Consider the following 19,153-nt stretch of genomic DNA (forward strand, 5'->3'; position numbering starts at 1 on the left):
ACAGTCTATTCTTGTTCTTAGAAATGAAGGCTATTCCACAAAATTGTTTGGGTGACCCCAAACTTTTGAACGGTGGTGTATGTTTTGGCTTTGCCCCATCCCTGTGCACTTATTGGGCTGGAATTTTTAATACTTTGTCTTTGGTAATTGGCGAAAAGTTCAAGCCAAATCTTCTAAGTGGATTATTTGGGGTAACACCTCAGTCATCTACCCTTAGCAAATCCAAAAAGATTATTGTAGCATTCACTACTTTGTTGGCTAGAAGACTCATTGTGTTAAATTGGAAGACAACAGCGCCTCCTTGCCACACCCGCTGGATTAAATATGACCTGTATTTTCTCAAACTGGTGAAAATTAGGCTGACACTGAACGGTTGTTCTGTGAAGTTTCAGGAAGTATGGGGTGGTTTCCTAAAATATATAAAAGAGACTCATCTCAAATTTAACACTGATTGAAAAGTAATTAAAGATAGATAATTGATGAGCCCTTTGTCTGCTTTTGTGTACTCACCTCCTTGAGAACATTCAGGTGTGCAGTTGTCTGTGACTTCATGTCAATATTTGCATGTACTTATTTGTCTGATGCATATGTTTTTTCTCTGTTTTCCTAGTTTATTATTTTTATTTCTCAGCTGAGATAGGCTCCAGCACCCCCCGCGACCAAGGGACAAGCGGTAGAAAATGGATGAATGGATGGATGGATGGATTATTTTTATTTCATTTTATGTATAGTTTATGTGGGTTACTTGTTTGGGGGAGAGAAAAAAGAACATTTAATATGTGTTTAATTGTATTTCTGGACTGTATATGTCAAAAATCCAATAAACTACTGTTTAAAAAAACACATGCAAAATTAAGAACAATCGGTGTGTTTCATATTGACAATAAAATACTGTAATAACGGTGGCATAATGACTTGTAAATGAGAAGTACTGTATTTATACGGAATGTCAGACTGCAGTGTTTTGTCGCTACCTAGTGGTTATATTAAGGAAGCATTACAAATTTAGCCAGTCATCCAAAGGTGACTGTAATGACAAAAAATAACATTCAATGATGTACTCTTTGCATGTTTTTCCCCATATGTGTTTCTTGACTATTGTATGTGCACATTTTCTTGGTTTCTTCAGTTTGTTGCTTTTATTTTTTCAATTGTGTGCTATTTTATTTCAGGTAAGTGCGTTGACTTTAAATTAGTGCACTGGGCTAAAATAAAGGCTCCATTTCCATTTATTTTATTTATGCAAGTCCTAAAGGTGTTGCATCATTTGGTTTCAGATATTTACCTCGTGTAATTTTTAGCACTACTTTGGAACTTTTACTTACAGTACATAGTTAAACCGGTATTTTTCTTACTTTTGTTTAAGTAACTGACCTGTACTTTACTTGTATTGAAGTATTTTATAAATTTACTTGAGTACGATAAGTTAGTACTCTTCCCACCTCTGTCTTTATTGATTGTTGTAAATGTTGTAGTTTCTTAGTTTTTATGTTGCATTTCAATATTTTGTTTAGGGCTGCAACTAACGATTAATCTGTCGATTATTACTTCGATTAATCGATTAATAATCGGATAAAAGAGACAAACTACATTTCTATCCTTTCCAGTATTTTATTGGGGGGAAAAAATAGCATACTGGCACCATACTTATTTTGATTATTGTTTCTCAGCTGTTTCTACATGTTGCAGTTTATAAATAAAGGTTTATAAAAAAATAAAAAAATAAAAAAATAAAAATAAAACAAATTGCTTCTGCGCATTCGCATCGCATAGATCCAACGAATCGATGACTAAATTAATCGCCAACTATTTTTATAATCGATTAGTTGTTGCAGCCCTAATTTTGTTCAATGTTTTACTGCAGTTTTTTTAAGCGGGGCTACCTACCATCCTGAAAAGTGAATTTCCGTTGTATATGTTTTGGTATTTGGTATTGAACATATCTGAAGTTACATCAAGGGTTGGAATTGGGGGTTAAATCACCAAAATGATTCCCGGGCGCGGCAACCACTGCTGTTCATTGCTCCCCTCACCTCCCAGGGGGTGATCAAGGGTGATGGGTCAAAATGCAGAGGATAATTTTACCACACCTAGTGTGTGTGTGACAATCATTGGTACTTTTACTTTAACTTAATTTGGTAATTAATTCGTTAAATTTTTCTCAAGATGAAAATATCTGCCTTACCTAATGAAGTGTAGATGAAAAGTAGATTTAATAGAATATTTTAAAATAATATATACAATATGTTCCATGACTACGCGTGTCAAAAAAATGTGTTGCCACAACAAGTACAAATAAAGTTATTGTTAAAAAAAAAAAAGACTGCCTTCTGAACTGTTCATGGGAGTTGTAGTCCTTTCGATGTTTACGATGACTGCATTTGGAATGTTATGTTTCAAACTAAATTAGTTTCGTAAAATAAAAAGTAGTTTGTATCTGTTGGAATGTTACAGTTGTTGACACATGCATGTATTTGTATTTATTTATCACACACAATCCCGGAAGTAGGGCGGGACGTTGCTGCTGTCCAAACATGGCCGTTAAGCAGTTTATTGCTTCTGCTCCTGCGTTTGGCTGAGGAAGCCATTGGCGGTTAGTACTTTAGTAACAGGTGGCCAATAAAATGTAGACGCCCAACAGAGGCCTCTGTACTGTCGTAGCGAACTAAAAGTTGAGCGGTAACAGTATTTACAAACTTTACTCCGTACTTGACGCTAACTAGCGCGACAAGCTAACACCGACGTTAACTTGGGTCAACTTTTTCCAAAGCAGTTAGCATGGAGGAACACTTTAGTTCAACCAAGATGTCCGCATGATTATTCTTCTAATTAAGGACGCTTTTGGGTCAACCTTCAGGCGGACTTTGACTGCTTGAAGGCTCGGTTCGAGCTGTTTTTCCACTGGCGGCGAAGGGAACAAGCGCTTTTCTCAACGCCCAGGCATCTAGGAAGCTGAGCGGCAGGGCGGACATAAACCATGTTTTCTGTCAAACCCATAAAACCAACCTTCAAGTGTTATCTTCCGCCTTTGCAGGTACGTTCATGCTTTAGATAGTACTGTAATGGTTCCATTTTACACTGCATGGCATAATCTGTCAAATTTTGGACGTGATCATGAAAAACCCGAGGCACACCACCAATAGAAAACATTAAAACAATGAAACTCAGCAGCCGATATTGACAATAAAAAGTCGTTCTCGCAATTGTTGGATATAAATTCAAACCATAACAAACCATGCATCAATATAGCTCTTGTCTCAAAGTAGGTGTACTGTCACAAACTGTCACATCACGCCGTAACTTATTTTGAATTGTTTGGTGTTTTCCTGTGTGTAGTGTTTTAGTTCTTGTCTTGCGCTCCTATTTTGGTGGCTTTTCCTGTTTTGTTGGTATTTTCCTGTAGCAGTTTCATGTCTTCCTTGAACGCTATTCCCCCACACCTGCTTTGCAATCAAGACTATTTAAGTTGTACGGATGCTATCCTTCTTTGTGGGGACATTGTTGATTGTCATGTACGGATGTACTTTGTGGACGCCGTCTGCTCCACACCCTGTAAGTCTTTGCTGTCGTCTAGCATTCTGTTTTTGTTTACTTTGCAGCCAGTTCAGTTTTAGTTTTGTTTTGCATAGCCATCCCTAAGCTTCAATGCCTTTTCTTAGCGGCTCTCGCCCCTTGTTTATTTTTGGTTTAAAGGCCTACTGAAATGATTTTTTTTTATTTAAACGGGAATAGCAGATCCATTCTATGTGTCATACTTGATCATTTCGCGATATTGCCATATTTTTGCTGAAAGGATTTAGTAGACAAAATCGACGATAAAGTTCGCAACTTTTGCTCGCTGATAAAAAAAAAGCCTTGCCTGTACCGGAAGTAGCGTGACGTCACAGGAGCTAGTATTCTTCACAATTCCCCATTGTTTACAATGGAGCGAGAGAGATTCGGACCGAGAAAGTGACGATTACCCCATTAATTTGAGCGAGGATGAAAGATTCGTAGAAGAGGAACGTTACAGTGAAGGACTTGAGAGGCAGTGATGGACGTATCTTTTTTCGCTCTGACCGTAACTTAGGTACAAGCTGGCTCATTGGATTCCACACTCTCCTTTTTCTATTGTGGATCACGGATTTGTATTTTAAACCACCTCGGATACTATATCCTCTTGAAAATGAGAGTCGAGAACGCGAAATGGACATTCAGTGCCTTTTATCTCCACGACAGTACATCAGCGAAATGCTTTAGCTACGAGCTAACGTGATAGCATTGTGCTTTAACTGCATATAGAAACAAAAAAAATAAACCCCTGACTGGAAGGATAGATAGAAAATCAACAATACTATTAAACTGTGGACATGTAAATACACGGTTAATGCTTTCCAGGCTGGCGAAGGTTAACAATGCTGTGCTAACAAGCTAACTTAGCAACTTAGCAACCAGACCTCACAGAACTATGTACTCTCTCCTTTTTCTATTGTGAATCACGGATTTGTATTTTAAACCACCTCGGATACTATATCCTCTTGAAAATGAGAGTCGAGCACGCGAAATGGACATTTAAAGTGACTTATCTCCAAGACAATACATCGGTGACACACTTAGCTACTGAGCTAGCGCGATAGCATCGTTCTCAAATGAGATAGAAACCCATCAACAGCCGTGCTCACCTGCATTCTTTCTTTCTTTCTTTCTTTTAGTTTATTTCGAACATGAACACATTTACATCATAATACATCACACAATTTCATATCATTTCATTTACATCATGCCCGAAAAGGAGTAGGAAGAAGCAAAGCTTATTTAATCCTACCCCTTTCCCACTTCAAAGCATTTACAATTATATAAAATCATTTACTGACCTTTTTATATAATAAAATAACATCTATGAATTAGTATATACAACAGTTTGTAATATGTAATTAATTAATTCAGTCATTATTAACATACTGAGATGAAGAATATTTTCAATAAGGTTGGAAGTTTTTCTCATAATTCTTCTTCTTTGTACTTTGTAAGCACTATTAATTTAAACAACCTCATAAACTGGATCATGTCAGTACAATTTTTAACTTCTTTACTTAATCCATTCCATAATTTCATTCCACATACTGTTATGCTAAAAGTTTTAAGTGTTGTACGTGCATATAAATGTTTTAAATAATTTTTTCCTCTAAGGTTATATTTCTCTTCTTTAGTTGAGAAGAAATGTTGTACATTCTTTGGTAGCAGGTTATAGATTGCTTTGTACATCATTTTAGCTGTTTGCAATTTTACCAAATCACCAAACTTTAATATTTTTGACTTAATAAATAAAGGGTTTGTATGTTCTCTATATCCAACATTATGTATTATTCTAACTGATCTTTTTTGTAACATGGTTAACGAATGTAGCGCACATTTGTAGTTATTTCCCCATATTTCTGCACAATAAGTCAGATATGGTAACACTAGTGAGCAGTAGAGAATATGAAGTGATTTTTGGCCCAGGACGTGTTTTGTTTTATTCATTATTGAAATGTTTTTTGCTACCTTATGTTGTATGTTTTGTATATGAGATTTCCAGTTCATTTTATCATCTATTAATACTCCCAAAAATCTGGTTTCTTTTACTCTTTCGATGTCTACTCCGTCTATTTGTATTTGCGTATGATGCTCTTTCCTACTATTACCAAATAGCATTATTTTAGTTTTACTGAGATTCAAAGATAGTCTGTTTTTGTCAAACCATCTTTTTAATTTGTTCATTTCTTCTGTTATTATTTGTATTATCTTCTGTGTGTTCTCTCCTGAACAGAAAGCAGTTGTATCATCTGCAAATAAAACTAACTTTAAGTCCTTTGTAACTTTACAAATGTCGTTTGTATAAAGATTAAACAATTTTGGTCCCAGTATTGATCCCTGCGGCACACCACATGATATATCCAGCCGTGTTGACATATTTTCACCCATCTTCACATATTGCTTCCTGTTGGTTAAATAGCTTCTTACCCAGTTCAATACCAAACCTCTGATGCCATATCGTTCTAATTTTTGTATTAAAATATCATGATTAATTGTATCAAATGCTTTTGTTAAGTCCATGAATACTGCTGCCGCACATTCTTTACCATCTATTGCATTGGTAATTTCCTCTGTTATTTTAATTAATGGTATTGATGTTGAGATATTTGCTCGAAATCCATATTGGCATAGCGATCAACGGCACGAGGAAGGACTTCATCCGTGGGTTTGGCGGCAAGCATCGGCTAGGCGTAGTAAGTAGTCCTTGTTGTGTTGCTGTAAGTATTGTAATGCCCCGCAGTGGAGAAGGAGTCACACAGATGAGGAAGCGCTGCTCAATCGCTTTAATAACAACTCACGCTCACACACACTCAAGTTCTCCGCCAACTCACTCGCGCATGCGCGTTCCCCAAACCCTTAAAGACACAGTACACTAATGCAAATATCACAGATATTACAGTATTGTACTTAGCCGCTAAGACACAGATCGATCCCACCTACAACGTTCTTCTTTGCAGTCTCCATTGTTCATTAAACAAATTGCAAAAGATTCACCAACACAGATGTCCAGAATACTGTGGAATTTTGTCGAAGAAAACAAGAGGCTTTTCTATCGGGTCCGATGGGGTCCAACCACTTCCGTTGCTTTTGTGACGTCACGCGCATAAATCATATCCAAAGGAGTTTTTCAACCGGAAGTGTGGCGGGAATTTTAAAATGGCACTTTATAAGTTAACCCGGCCGTATTGGCATGTGTTGCAATGTTAAGATTTCATCATTGATATATAAACTATCAGACTGCATGGTTGGTAGTAGTGGGTTTCAGTAGGCCTATAAGCGTTAGATACCTTTTTACTTGCACGCTGCTTCCCACTGTCGTCTGTATATTGTGATCACGACAAAGCAAACCATGTTCCCGACATCTACAGAGCAATTAGCTACCTGCTGCCACCTACTGATATGGAAGAGTATTACACGATTACTCTGCCGAGCTCTAGACAGCACGGACACTCAACAACAGCACATTATTTGCGGATTATAATTACTGGTTTGCAAAAAATATTTTTAACCCAATTAGGTGAAATTACATAATCTCCCACGGCACACCACACTGTATTTCACGACACACTAGTGTGCCGCGGCACAGTGGTTGAAAAACACTGATGTAATGAACGAATCTGCATGAAAGTATATTTACTAGGGCTGCGCGATTTTGAGTAAAAACCTAATTAAAAATGTATCTCTCCAAAATTGCGATTGCGTTTCGATTTGCGATTTTTATATTTTATAAATAAAAATGCAAAAATAATGAGTGAAGGAAGATATGTTACTTTTAGACTGTGAGTCAATATATTATTGTCCCAAGGTGCCACACATTAGAACAGTTTGCAATAATTTGGCTTTATGCAGACAGACTTGGAGCTATTGTCTACATCAGTGGTTCTCAAACTTTTTTTTGCAAAGTACCACCTAAAAAAACACTTGGCTCTCCAAATACCACCATAATGATCAACATTAAAACACAGTAGCTTAATAGGCCTAAATAAAAAAAACGAGGCCAATGTTTTATTTAAAAGTATATTTACTATTTTTGGCCACTGTAACATGACACATTTTGACCAGTAACACTGTGTTTTAATATTTAATATTAAGTTAAAATAAGTGATTCTTTGGCATATCACTAGATTGGGACCGCGTACCATCAGTTTCAGATTCACTGGTCTACATCGTGCTCTTAAACTGAAGAAATAATTGATAAAAACTATACAGTGATTATAATGTAATTTAATCATAATATATAATAATAATTCAAGTAGCCATTTAAGAGAATATAAAAAAATTCTCATTACTGTAGAATTGTCTACCAATAAATAAATAAAAAATTAAATGGTCTCTCATCTTTGTAAGTCAAAATTTAACTTAAATACATATTGAACATCTTAAAGTGCATTTTTTCCCCCAGTTTGAAAATCGAGTTTTGATATCTTTTTTTTATTGCAATCAAGTGGTCACGGCATTCTTGCTCGTTCGTTCGTGTTGATGAGCTCATATTGCTCATCCTATTTGAAGCTGAAGTATTGCCACAACGGGACATTTGACTTTGTAATCATATTTTTTTCTTCCTAATTTTTGTTACTTTGCGGCACTTCTCACTAGTGAATCACAAGTAGGGAGGCTGTCTGTACTTCCTATGTGTGTAAAGCTGGCGTCCCCCTCTCCGGCCACTGTGACAAAGATTCTGAATGACTGAAAAGAGAGCTCACTGTGTTCAGTTAATTCTACTGTTAAACGTGCTCAAGTACTGAGAGCGATGCAGAGAGTGAGACTTATTTCACCCTGTTTGAAACGAAAGATGAATAATAATAATAACATGTCTGTCAGTCAAATTCCAGTGACGACAGAGGGAGGAAAAAGAAAAACTCAGCCTCTTGGGGTTATTTTTCGCATTAATTAAAAACTTGATGTTGATTTAATGTTGATTAATTGTGCAGCCTTAATAATTACTTTTCTGAATCTGACATAGTCAATTTCTGTTTGAATGCAGGTAGATGACAGGGAGTAATGTTTAGAGGAGATTGTTCATGGGCCAATATAAATATATTGTTACACTTTATTACTTTACAGTGTTTCCACAGATTACCAATATACATGTAGAGGTGGGGGCGTGGCTGGTGCGGTGTCTATATGAAGTCATAATATAATGTGCATAATCAGCGACGATGCATATATCCATCCATCCACTTTCGGGGTCAATGCGAGGTCTATTATATATATATTTTTAAATGCATATATTTAAAAATAAATCTGTGTAATTAGTATTAACATATATATGTTGCCCCCCGTGACCCCGAAAGGGACGAGCGGTAGAAAATGGATGGATGGATGTTGCTTATACTATATAATTTTGCTAAAATTTTTTCCAAATATTACTGCATTAATTTTTTACTACAATGTAAGGCAGGCTGCACTTTTTACACCCCTATTTTATTGACATATATTATAGTGCCCTCCCTGAATGTTGGACTTTATTTTTTACAAATATGTAAACATTAAATTAGAGATGAATAAACAACTCGAGGTTATTTACTGATAGTTTTCCACAATGAAGTTAGTGTTTAATTAATTTCCTATTGTACATATAAAGTGCACATACATGTAGGAGTCAATCAACAGTACAATTTGATATAAACTCAAAAAAAGCAATATACAGGATGAAGGTTGGCTCTATTGCCGCTAGCTGAATGTTAACGGACCAGCTCAATGATATGCTAAATACATTTTAGCAGAGCAAACTTCTACAAATTTTTATCAAATTAGATTTTAATGAATCAAAATGAAACAGCAAGTGTATTTCTACTAAATTCACCGACATCTGTAGAAACGAATACTGACTGCTAACTTTGTAGTCCTAAATGGGTCTCCTGCAGCACACAAGCCACTGCGTATGTGTGTATGCTGACTATTTACGGGAATCTGTTGCTCAAACTCTTCAAGTTTTAATCTAATTGCGAGCGATAGAAGCATACATATCACTTGGAAGGTGACGTGTTACTTACTACATCGCAAAATCTTAAAAAAAAAAGGCTTTTGTTTTTTAAAATACTTTTTTCTGTTAACTTTTGGCCAACAGTTAAAGGTATATATGGGAAACACAGCTTTGTCATTGTATATGTTGTTAAGCCAGCTGAAAACTTGACAAAAATGAAAAAGGCTTTTACTTTGTAAATATTTAAGCAGTCACATGGTGAGTTTTTGGTCCATGGTACACTTTTTAAAGCCACTTCTTTACCAGCTTGCACTACTGTGCAAGCTGGTAACTCTCCAGCCTTGCTTTCTAATGACGCATTCTTGCAGTCATTCATTAACTGTCACTTCTATTTTTTCTATTAAGGGTGAAGTGAAGAAAACCATCGACCCACCGATAAAAAAGTTGGAGCCCAAACTACTTCCAGGTAAATTTGTTCATTAAACCACTGATATCTGCCTCTATTTTTTCCTGTCTTACAATGTCAGTGTTATTCAATTTAATTATATTGAAAAGTAGTTTTATTTTTTATTTTTTAAATACAATAAAATAAAATAAAACTCAAAGGAAAAGACAATGGCCTCAGGTGTGATTTTAAAGCAAGTAGTCTCTCTCATCAATTAAAAACAAACAATGCCAGTAGTGAGGTATAATCTGTGGAATAATTTTTTATTTTTACAAAACTATTCCTTAATCAAAAGTAAATAATTAATAATCGATTACATCCATTATTTCGATTAGAACTCTTCAATTTATATTCTGTTACTTGGATTGATTATTTAATGAGTGTAACTAATAAAAATGTATTGGGTGCATTGATCTTTGAGAGTTTTTTTATTCTATTTTATTCCATTAAAGATGGGCTCCTTGAATTTTGTGTCACCAAGCAGAATTCAAACTGTAAGTCCCGCCCCACACCGACATGCTGACAGTCCCTCCCATTCTCCTCCTGTAGGGAATTGCACAAAATTGCGCTGGAGTTCACAAAAAACATTCATGAAGTTTGGTTCTTTTATGAATTTATTATGGGTCTACTGAAAATGTGACCAAATCTGCTGGGTCAAAAGTATACATACAGCAATGTTAATATTTGGTTACATGTCCCTTTGTAAGTTTCACTGCAATAAGGTGCTTTTGGTAGCCATCCACAAGCTTTTTAGGTTGTCCTGAAGAATTTGGAGGTAATCCTCCTTTTTCATTGTCCCATTTGCTCTTTGTAAAGCACCAGATCCATTGGCAGCAAAACAGGCCCAGAGCATAATACTACCACCACCGTGCTTGACTGTAGGGATGGTGTTCCGGGGATTAAAGGCCTCACCTTTTCTCCTCCAAACATATTGCTGGGTATTGTGGCCAAACGGCTCAATTATTGATTCATCTGACCACAGAACTTTCCTCCAGAAGGTCTTATCTTTGTCCATGTGATCAGCAGCAAACTTTAGATGAGCCTTAAGGTGTCGCTTCTGGAGAAAGGGCTTCCTTCTTGCATGGTAGCCTCTCAGTCCATGGCGATGCAAAACCCGTTCGACTGTGGACACTGACACCTGTGTTCCAGCAGCTTCCAATTCATTGCAGACCTGCGTTTTGGTGGTTCTCGGTTGACTCTTGATAATCCTGACCAATTTTCTCTCAGCAGTAGGTGACAGCTTGCGTTTTCTTCCTGATCGTGGCAGTGACAAAACTGTGCCATGCATTTTACACTTATGAACAATTGTCTGCACAGTTGCTCTTGGGACCTTAAACTGCTTTGAAATGGCTCGAAGTGACTTTCCTGACTTGTTCAAGTCAATGATTTGTTTTTTCAGACCTGTGCTGAGTTCCTTTGACTTTCCCATTGTCATGTTTGTAACAGAGTGTAATGACTGCATCACATGAGCCCTATTTAAATGGGCTCAGAGAGTCAACAGGTGTCGTCAATCATAATCACTCACTTGAAGTTAAGAGGCCATGCCATGAAGCTAATTTGATTTAATTGTAACTATTCTACATCACCAAAATTGATAATGTATGTTGCTGAATGTATAATTTTGACCCAGCAGATTCGGTCACATTTTCAGTAGACCCATAATAGATTTAATAAAAGAACCAAACTTCATGAATGTTTTTTGTGACAAACAAGTATGTGCTCCAATCACTCTATCACAAAAAAATAAGAGTTGTAGAAATTATTGGAAACTCAAGACAGCCATGACATTATGTCCTTCACAAGTGTATGTGACCACGACTGTACGTGTTTTAAAAAAAAAAAAATCTAATTATGAAATACCCATTTATGCTGCTAAACTGTAATATCGCCATATACTATACAAAGATTTAGCAAAAATCTAAATGCAAAAACTACAAACTATGTCTCTGCTTAGAATACACGGAACACTAATCGTGTGACTATCGGTAACACACGTTGCCACGCAAAAGGATACACACAAAATATAGGAAAGTGGGACATTAGATTACCTGTCTAGAATTACAACAGTCACTTGCGCGTCCAAAGTTAGTCCAAGACTGGTCCGCAATGCCCTCCATATTAAATACGCCAGACTAATATTTATTCGAGTGAGGTTTTTATTTACTAAAATACTTAATTATATTATTTATACTTAATTATAAGGCACAGACAGTGACACATACAATTTTTTTCAGAAATTATTACATTTACAATATACTGTATGATGCTTATATGATTTGTTTTAATTATAGAATATAACTTAGGTACCCCAGCTTTAATACACATATATGAAAATCGTAATTTCAATGTTGATGATGTGCATTTATTTAAAAAAAAAAAGAATGAAGGTTATGGGGAGCATAAAAATAGTTTATTTCAAGTGTTTTTTCTCTAAAATACGCTTTGAGGCTATGAAGTGTGTTTTATTTAATTAGTCAATCAAACAAACTAACTGATGAATAAAAAATTTAATAGCTGCATCCTTAAACCTTCAAAGAAAATTCTGGACTTTTTATAACTGTGTAAGAGGCTAAACATACAAGATCACAAGGGGATATTTTGCTTATTTTCTGCACTTTAGGTAGTGCAATCATTTTTTTTTTCAAATTAACAATTTTACAGATAGTTAGCTACAAATATGCATTGTGCATTTTTAGATAATTAAATTCTTTGACAGATTCTTGTTGTGAGACATCGTGTGAATATTTGTAAAGAGATTTGAACGGTACCAAGAGGTGTAGCTTATATTTACCGGTAGATAAACTTATGTGCTTGTCAGGACTAAATCTTGGAAATAAATCTAAGTAAGCTACTGTATATTATGTACATCTTTTTGTGACATTCTCAACCAGCACATCCTAATGAGGTGTTTACATGCTGCAGTTGAAAAGGATTTCTTTCTGGTATTGATCTGTGCAACTTGTCCTTTGGAGTAGAGTTCTTCTGCGTCAACTTTTGCAGCAAGCAATAACTGCTGTGAAGCTCTGATATAAGAATGGATTTCAATTATCGTGCCAGCTAATTTGAAAAATATACCTCAATTTGTATACTTGTATGCAGCTGCTTCATTAACTTGAGCAGCAGGAGAGATAGTTTCTCAGTTAAATTCTGGTTTAGATATTATCAGATGACTTGGGATCCTCATGGGAGTGACAAAACGCACCATTTGGTATAAGGCTAGGTGGCGTGCTATTTGCAGTAATGATAAACAGTTGTCCTATTTAAAGTAATCTACTTTAAAGGCGTAGATTCATTTCAGTGGTCACACAAAATATCTTGAATCAGAAATGTAATTAATCGTGTGGTCACATTCAAAGGTAGTGGCAAAGAAAAGTACCTGTATATTTTTATACAGAATCTGTACCACAGCTGTCTGACCATTCCATGAAAAGCTTCCTCTTTTTAACTTGCGTTACAGAAATGCTGACGGCATGTTACCCAGAAAGTTGAAGTGATAGTGAAAGTGGACGGTAGTAGACCATTGTCTGTCATTTGACAATGGTTCAGCAGACATTCAAATCCACTTTGACAGATCAGAATTATGACAATTTGGTGAACGGATTTCAACCTTTGTCGTTGTAATATGTGCTTAAGTATGTCCTCTGAATCTTTAAACCCTGGGTTAAAAATGCTTTTAGGTTGTTTTGTACACAACAACTGTACAACAATGCTCAGGTCGGCTGGACGATTATGGCAAAAATAATAATCAGGATTATTTTGATTGATATTGAAATCACAAATAATAACCCAATTATTTGTTAGTTTGAAAACATGAGTATTTATTGCACCACCAAAACTCAACTTTAAATAACATTTTACAGAACAGATATAAATTAGTAATACATAAAATACAAGTAAAATTATAATAATAGTGACAGCAATACATTAAAATAACAACAGCACTTTAAAAATAAACATTCAGTTTTTTCATTATGTTTTTAATTCTGCTATTCTGTATTATTTGAATAACTCAGTTTTGCACAATAATGAGGTGCCTTTAGAAACACAAGTTTAGACAAGATACAAAAGTTGGGCAGGGGTGTCCAAACCTTTTATTTAATTTTTTTTTTTACCTAGGGCTGCATATTGACAAGTCAAAGCATATGGCAGCCATATATATATATATATATATATATTTTACAATTTGTTGGTTAGATTTTATTTTGACATTATATTGTAGACCAACAAAACTTCAGCCGCAGACCACAAGTGGCCCCCACGCCAACACTTTGGACACCCTTGTTTTAAGGGTACCCTCTCTAGTTCACCATCGGTTTGGGGGTCCTTGGCCTAGAAAACTTTGAAGACCTCTGGTCAAGAGATAGGATAATATAACAGAAACTGGGGCAACTGTTGCGGTCTGTCATGTGCCACACGTATGCGGAGGAGGGTGGATCGACCCAAGGGGTGGGTGGTGGTGGTTGTGTCAATACCAAGTGTAGTGTCAGTATATAATTGAAAATAGTGATTAGATCAAGATATAATTTTTACAAAATAATTTTTTTGTCGTTCTTGTTAATATTTACAAATTCAGGGAATAATTCCCTGGACAGAGGACTTTAACAGCAATAATCCAATTATTTAAATGAGTAGTAGGTTATGCTTTAGTTTAGTTGTGCGTTATTGACATTGTACTGCTTGAACAGCTGTATCAAATAAAAAATAATAATGAAGTAGTTTAAATATTATGTTAGTATTGTTACACTGCCTTCCTGACTTTTTCTGCTGATTAGAATTGTGACTACAATGGCCAGTATATGTATTTAACAACATTGGTAGTTTGAGCAACTACTATAGTTCACTTCCCAAAAATAGTTACACGTTATGAATATAGTTCACTTCCCTGCTGCTCGCAACACCCTAGGCACCTCAAGGTGATCCCCAGGAGGTTCCCGACACACAATTTGAGAAACCCTCAATGAATGGATTAAGCACCTGTGGCTGTGGGGCATCCTCAAACAAGGTGGAGGAACACAAGGTGTCTAATGGAGGGGTGGGTGCCAGAGGATTCCAATAAAAACCTGTGCAGCTCTGGTGAATTAAATTGTCTAAGAGGATTTAAAGGCCTACTGAAATGAATTTTTTTTATTTAAACGGGGATAGCAGATCTATTCTATGTGTCATACTTGAACATTTCGCGATATTGCCATATTTTTGCTGAAAGGATTTAGTATAGAACAACGACGATAAAGATTGCAACTTTTGGTATCTGATAAAAAAAAGGCTTGCCCCTACCGGAAGTAGCGTGACGTAGTCAGTTGAACATATACGCAAAGTTCCCTATTGTTTACAATGATGGCCGCATGAAGTGAGAGAGATTCGGACCGAGAAAGCGACAATTTCCCCATTAATTTGAGCGAGGATGAAAGATTTGTGGATGAGTAAAGTGCAAGTGAAGGACTAGTGGGGAGTTGAAGCTATTCAGATAGGGAAGATGCTGTGAGAGCCGGGGGTGACCTGATATTCAGCTGGGAATGACTACAACAGTAAATAAACACAAGACATATATATACTCTATTAGCCACAACACAACCAGGCTTATATTTAATATGCCACAAATTAATCCTGCATAAAAACACCTGCGTGTTTGTTACGCTAGCTCCTAGCTCCTCTGCTAGCTCCTAGCTCCATAGAACACGCCAATACAATTCAAACACCTGATCAACACACACAATCACTCAGCCCAAAAGACTGTTCACCTAACCCAAGGTTCATAAAGCTTATATATTTTTAAATAGTTACGTACATACGCAAAAAAAAGTTGGGCACATACGGTCAAGCGATCAAATGTTTAGAAGCCAAAGCTGCATACTCACAGTAGCACGTCTGCGTCTTTGTCATCCAAATCAAAGTAATCCTGGTAAGAGTCTGTGTTGTCCCAGTTCTCTACAGGCGTCTGTGTATCGAAGTCAAAAGTCCTCCTGGTTAGAGTCTCTGTTATCCGAGTTCTTCCATCTTGACTGCATCTTCCGGGAATGTAAACAAAGAAGCGCCGGCTGTGTACTGTTGTTGCTGACTACGTTCGAAAAATACGTCCATTTCGCACCGACAACTTTCTTCTTTGCTTGCTCAGCTTCCTTCTCCATAATGCAATGAACATGATTGCAACAGATTCACGAACACAGATGTCCAGAATACTGTGGAATTATGAAATGAAAACAGAGCTTTTTCGTATTGGCTTCAATGTGGAAGGCATACCCGTGTTCGCCGGTCTACGTCACGCGCATACGTCATCCTCAGAGGCGTTTCGAACCGGAAGTTTAGCGGCAAATTTAAAATGTCACTTTATAAGTTAACCCGGCCGTATTGGCATGTGTTATAATGTTAAGATTTCATCATTGATATATAAACTATCAGACTGCGTGGTCGGTAGTAGTGGGTTTCAGTAGGCCTTTAAGTGTCCGTAGAATGGAAAAACAAGTTGACTTTCATTTTATCCATTAAACCATATCCAATTGTATTTCCAATCCCGAAAGTATGTGAAAAGACTGTCTAAACATCACAAAATGCCACAATTTCAGACGGCCCTTTTGAATATTCCCTTTTAAGCAATTTCCGAAGATTCAGGGTGGTATGATGTCACGATGAGATGCTTCTGTACTCTGACCATATCAGCAGATCAGTCATACTGGAAATATGCAAAAATTAGAAAGAGATGTGCTATCATTCACAATTCCTATGTAAGACATGAACATATGTTTTTCTGTTTTTATGCATTCTAAATTGTAAATAAATAAATAAAGTCAGTTTACAATTAAGTCAATGGGGCTTTCTATTAGGCCCACAAAGCCCTCTAAATAACCTTCCAAAAACTTGCCAACAATACTATATATATCTATCGTGACCTGAATATTAACCAAATATTAGTGATATTGTTATTATAAGCGCTAACGCAGAAAAACTATTTTTTTGTGGCGCATTGATCAATCAATCAATCAATGTTTATTTATATAGCCCTAAATCACAAGTGTCTCAAAGGGCTGCAAAAGCCACAACGACATCCTCGGTACAGAGCTCAGAGAGGTAACTAACTTATGCTGCAGCATTGAGCCGGCCAGTGTCTTGCTGCTGCATCATGTCTTGTCTCGTCAAAGTTATTGTAGATCATAAACCATTCCTCTCATCTGGATAATAGGATTGAGCCATGAATCTAGAAGTTGCAAATTGAAGAAGCAAATTGTTGAAAAGTTTAAGAACAACATTTCTCAACGAGCTATTGCAAGGAATTTAGGGATTTCACCATATACGGTCCGTAATACCATAAAAATGTTCAGAGAATCAGGAGAAATCACTGCACGTAAGCGATGATATTACGGACCTTCGATCTCTCAGGCGGTACTGCATCAAAAAAGCGACATCAATGTGTAAAGGATATCAACACATGGGCTCAGGAACACTTCAGAAAACCACTGTCAGTAACTACAGTTGGTCGCTACATCTGTAAGTGCAAGTTAAAACTCTACTATGCAAAGCGAAAGCCATTTATCAACAACACCCAGAAACCCTGCTGGCTTTGCTGGGCCCGAGCTCATCTAAGATGGACTGATGCAAAGTGGAAAAATGTTCTGTGGTCTGACGAGTCCACATTTCAAATTGTTTTTGGAAACTGCGGACGTCGTGTCCTCCGGACCAAAGAGGAAAAAACCATCCGGATTGTTATAGGCGCAAAGTTCAAAAGCCAGCATCTGTGATGGTATGGGGGTGTATTAGTGCCCAAGGCATGGGTAACTTACACATCTGTGAAGGCACCATTAATGCTGAAAGGTACATACAGGTTTTGGAGCAACATATGTTGCCATCCAAGAAACGTTATCATGGACGCCCCTGTTATTTCAGCAAGACAATGCCAAGCCACATGTCACAACAGTGTGGCATCATAGTAAAAGAGTGCGGGTTCTAGACTGGCCTGCCTGTAGTCCAGACTTGTCTCCCATTGAAAATGTGTGGCGCAATATGAAGCGTAAAATACCACAACGGAGACCACGGACTGTTGAACAACTTAAGCTGTACATCCAGCAAGAATGGGAGATAATTCCACCTAAAAAAATTTTAAAATCGGTCGCCTCAGTTCCCAAACATTTGAGTGTTATCAAAAGGAAAGGCCATGTAACACAGTGGTAAAAATGACCCTTTGCCAACTTTTTTGCAATGTGTTGCTGCCATTAAATTCTAAGTTAATGATTATTTGCAAAATAAATTACGTTTCTCAGTTCGAACATTAAGTATCTTGTCTTTGCAGTCTATTTAATTAAATATAAGTTGAAAAGGATTTGCAAATCATTGTATTCTGTTTTTATTTACAAACTACACAACGTGCCAACTTTACTGGTTTTCATCATCATTTCTTTTTATTCCTTTCATGAAAATGCATATATACAAGCCATGTACAGTTGACACTTTCATTGTTTTTTTGTTTCTTATACATTTCCATGATCAGAAAGGAGCAGATGGGTTTTGGGTTTTGTATTTTGATCATATCTTTTTACTCGCAAACTTTGTAGGTCTTTTGGTGTTATAAATCATATATATATGGTAATAGCATCAATATAGAGGCAACTTGTTTTTCCTTTCTACTGGTACTTTAAGGCAGTGCCATATAGCAATGGTGCTCACAATAAATATTGACATTCCCATACACCAATTGGCCTACAACTATTAAGACAATAATGGTTGTGTCTTGACTGAGTCATGTTCAGTGATAAGTAGAACTATGCTGCATTTTTTCTAGATAATATCTAATTTCATTTCAATAGTCTTGTCTCTTGAGAAGATACGATAAAATGTTTTCTGCAATCTAAGGGGTGTAGTACTCACATTTGGGACAGTAGATACTCTGTCTCTTCGTTGTAATGATTACGACCCAACAGTACTGCAATTGGTTGAATTTGACTTCTATTATCTTATAATGGAAATATTACACTATAAATGTATGTGTGCTTTGTTTTCAGGGGAGATAGTTGTAAATGAGGCCAACTTTGTGAGGAAATGCATTAGTCCTGAAAGCAGCCAAGATGACCTTTGGGGGAAGTTGATATGTACCAACTTTAAGGTCTCCTTCATCCCTCAAGATTCTCCAACTAAACAGGTAAGGATAAAGTGTGAATTGTTGTAGCCTTGAACTTTATATACTGTCTGAAGGGCAGCCTAAAGTCATTTTAGTTTGTTTGGATTTAGATGTTTAACTCCCA

The 19,153-nt window shown here is 36.5% G+C and overlaps 1 protein-coding gene across 3 annotated transcripts in view; it reads left to right on the top strand.

Annotated features, from left to right (window-relative positions):
- Positions 1-2,512: 2,512 nt before the first annotated feature.
- Positions 2,513-19,153, top strand: part of mtmr10 (myotubularin related protein 10) — a 41,967-nt gene continuing 25,326 nt past the window's right edge. For 2 of the 3 annotated variants that reach the window (XM_062027887.1, XM_062027882.1), the window contains exons 1-3: positions 2,520-3,034; positions 9,887-9,947; positions 18,914-19,050. In XM_062027887.1, coding sequence (XP_061883871.1) covers positions 2,978-3,034; positions 9,887-9,947; positions 18,914-19,050 — 255 coding nt within the window. In that variant the 5' untranslated portion in view covers positions 2,520-2,977. Of the gene's footprint in view, positions 3,035-9,886; positions 9,948-18,913; positions 19,051-19,153 lie in introns of all 3 variants that reach the window. The other variant, XM_062027874.1, reaches the window with a different exon arrangement.

The sequence above is a fragment of the Entelurus aequoreus genome, linkage group LG02, assembly GCF_033978785.1.
Source record: "Entelurus aequoreus isolate RoL-2023_Sb linkage group LG02, RoL_Eaeq_v1.1, whole genome shotgun sequence".
NCBI classification, from domain to species: domain Eukaryota; kingdom Metazoa; phylum Chordata; class Actinopteri; order Syngnathiformes; family Syngnathidae; genus Entelurus; species Entelurus aequoreus.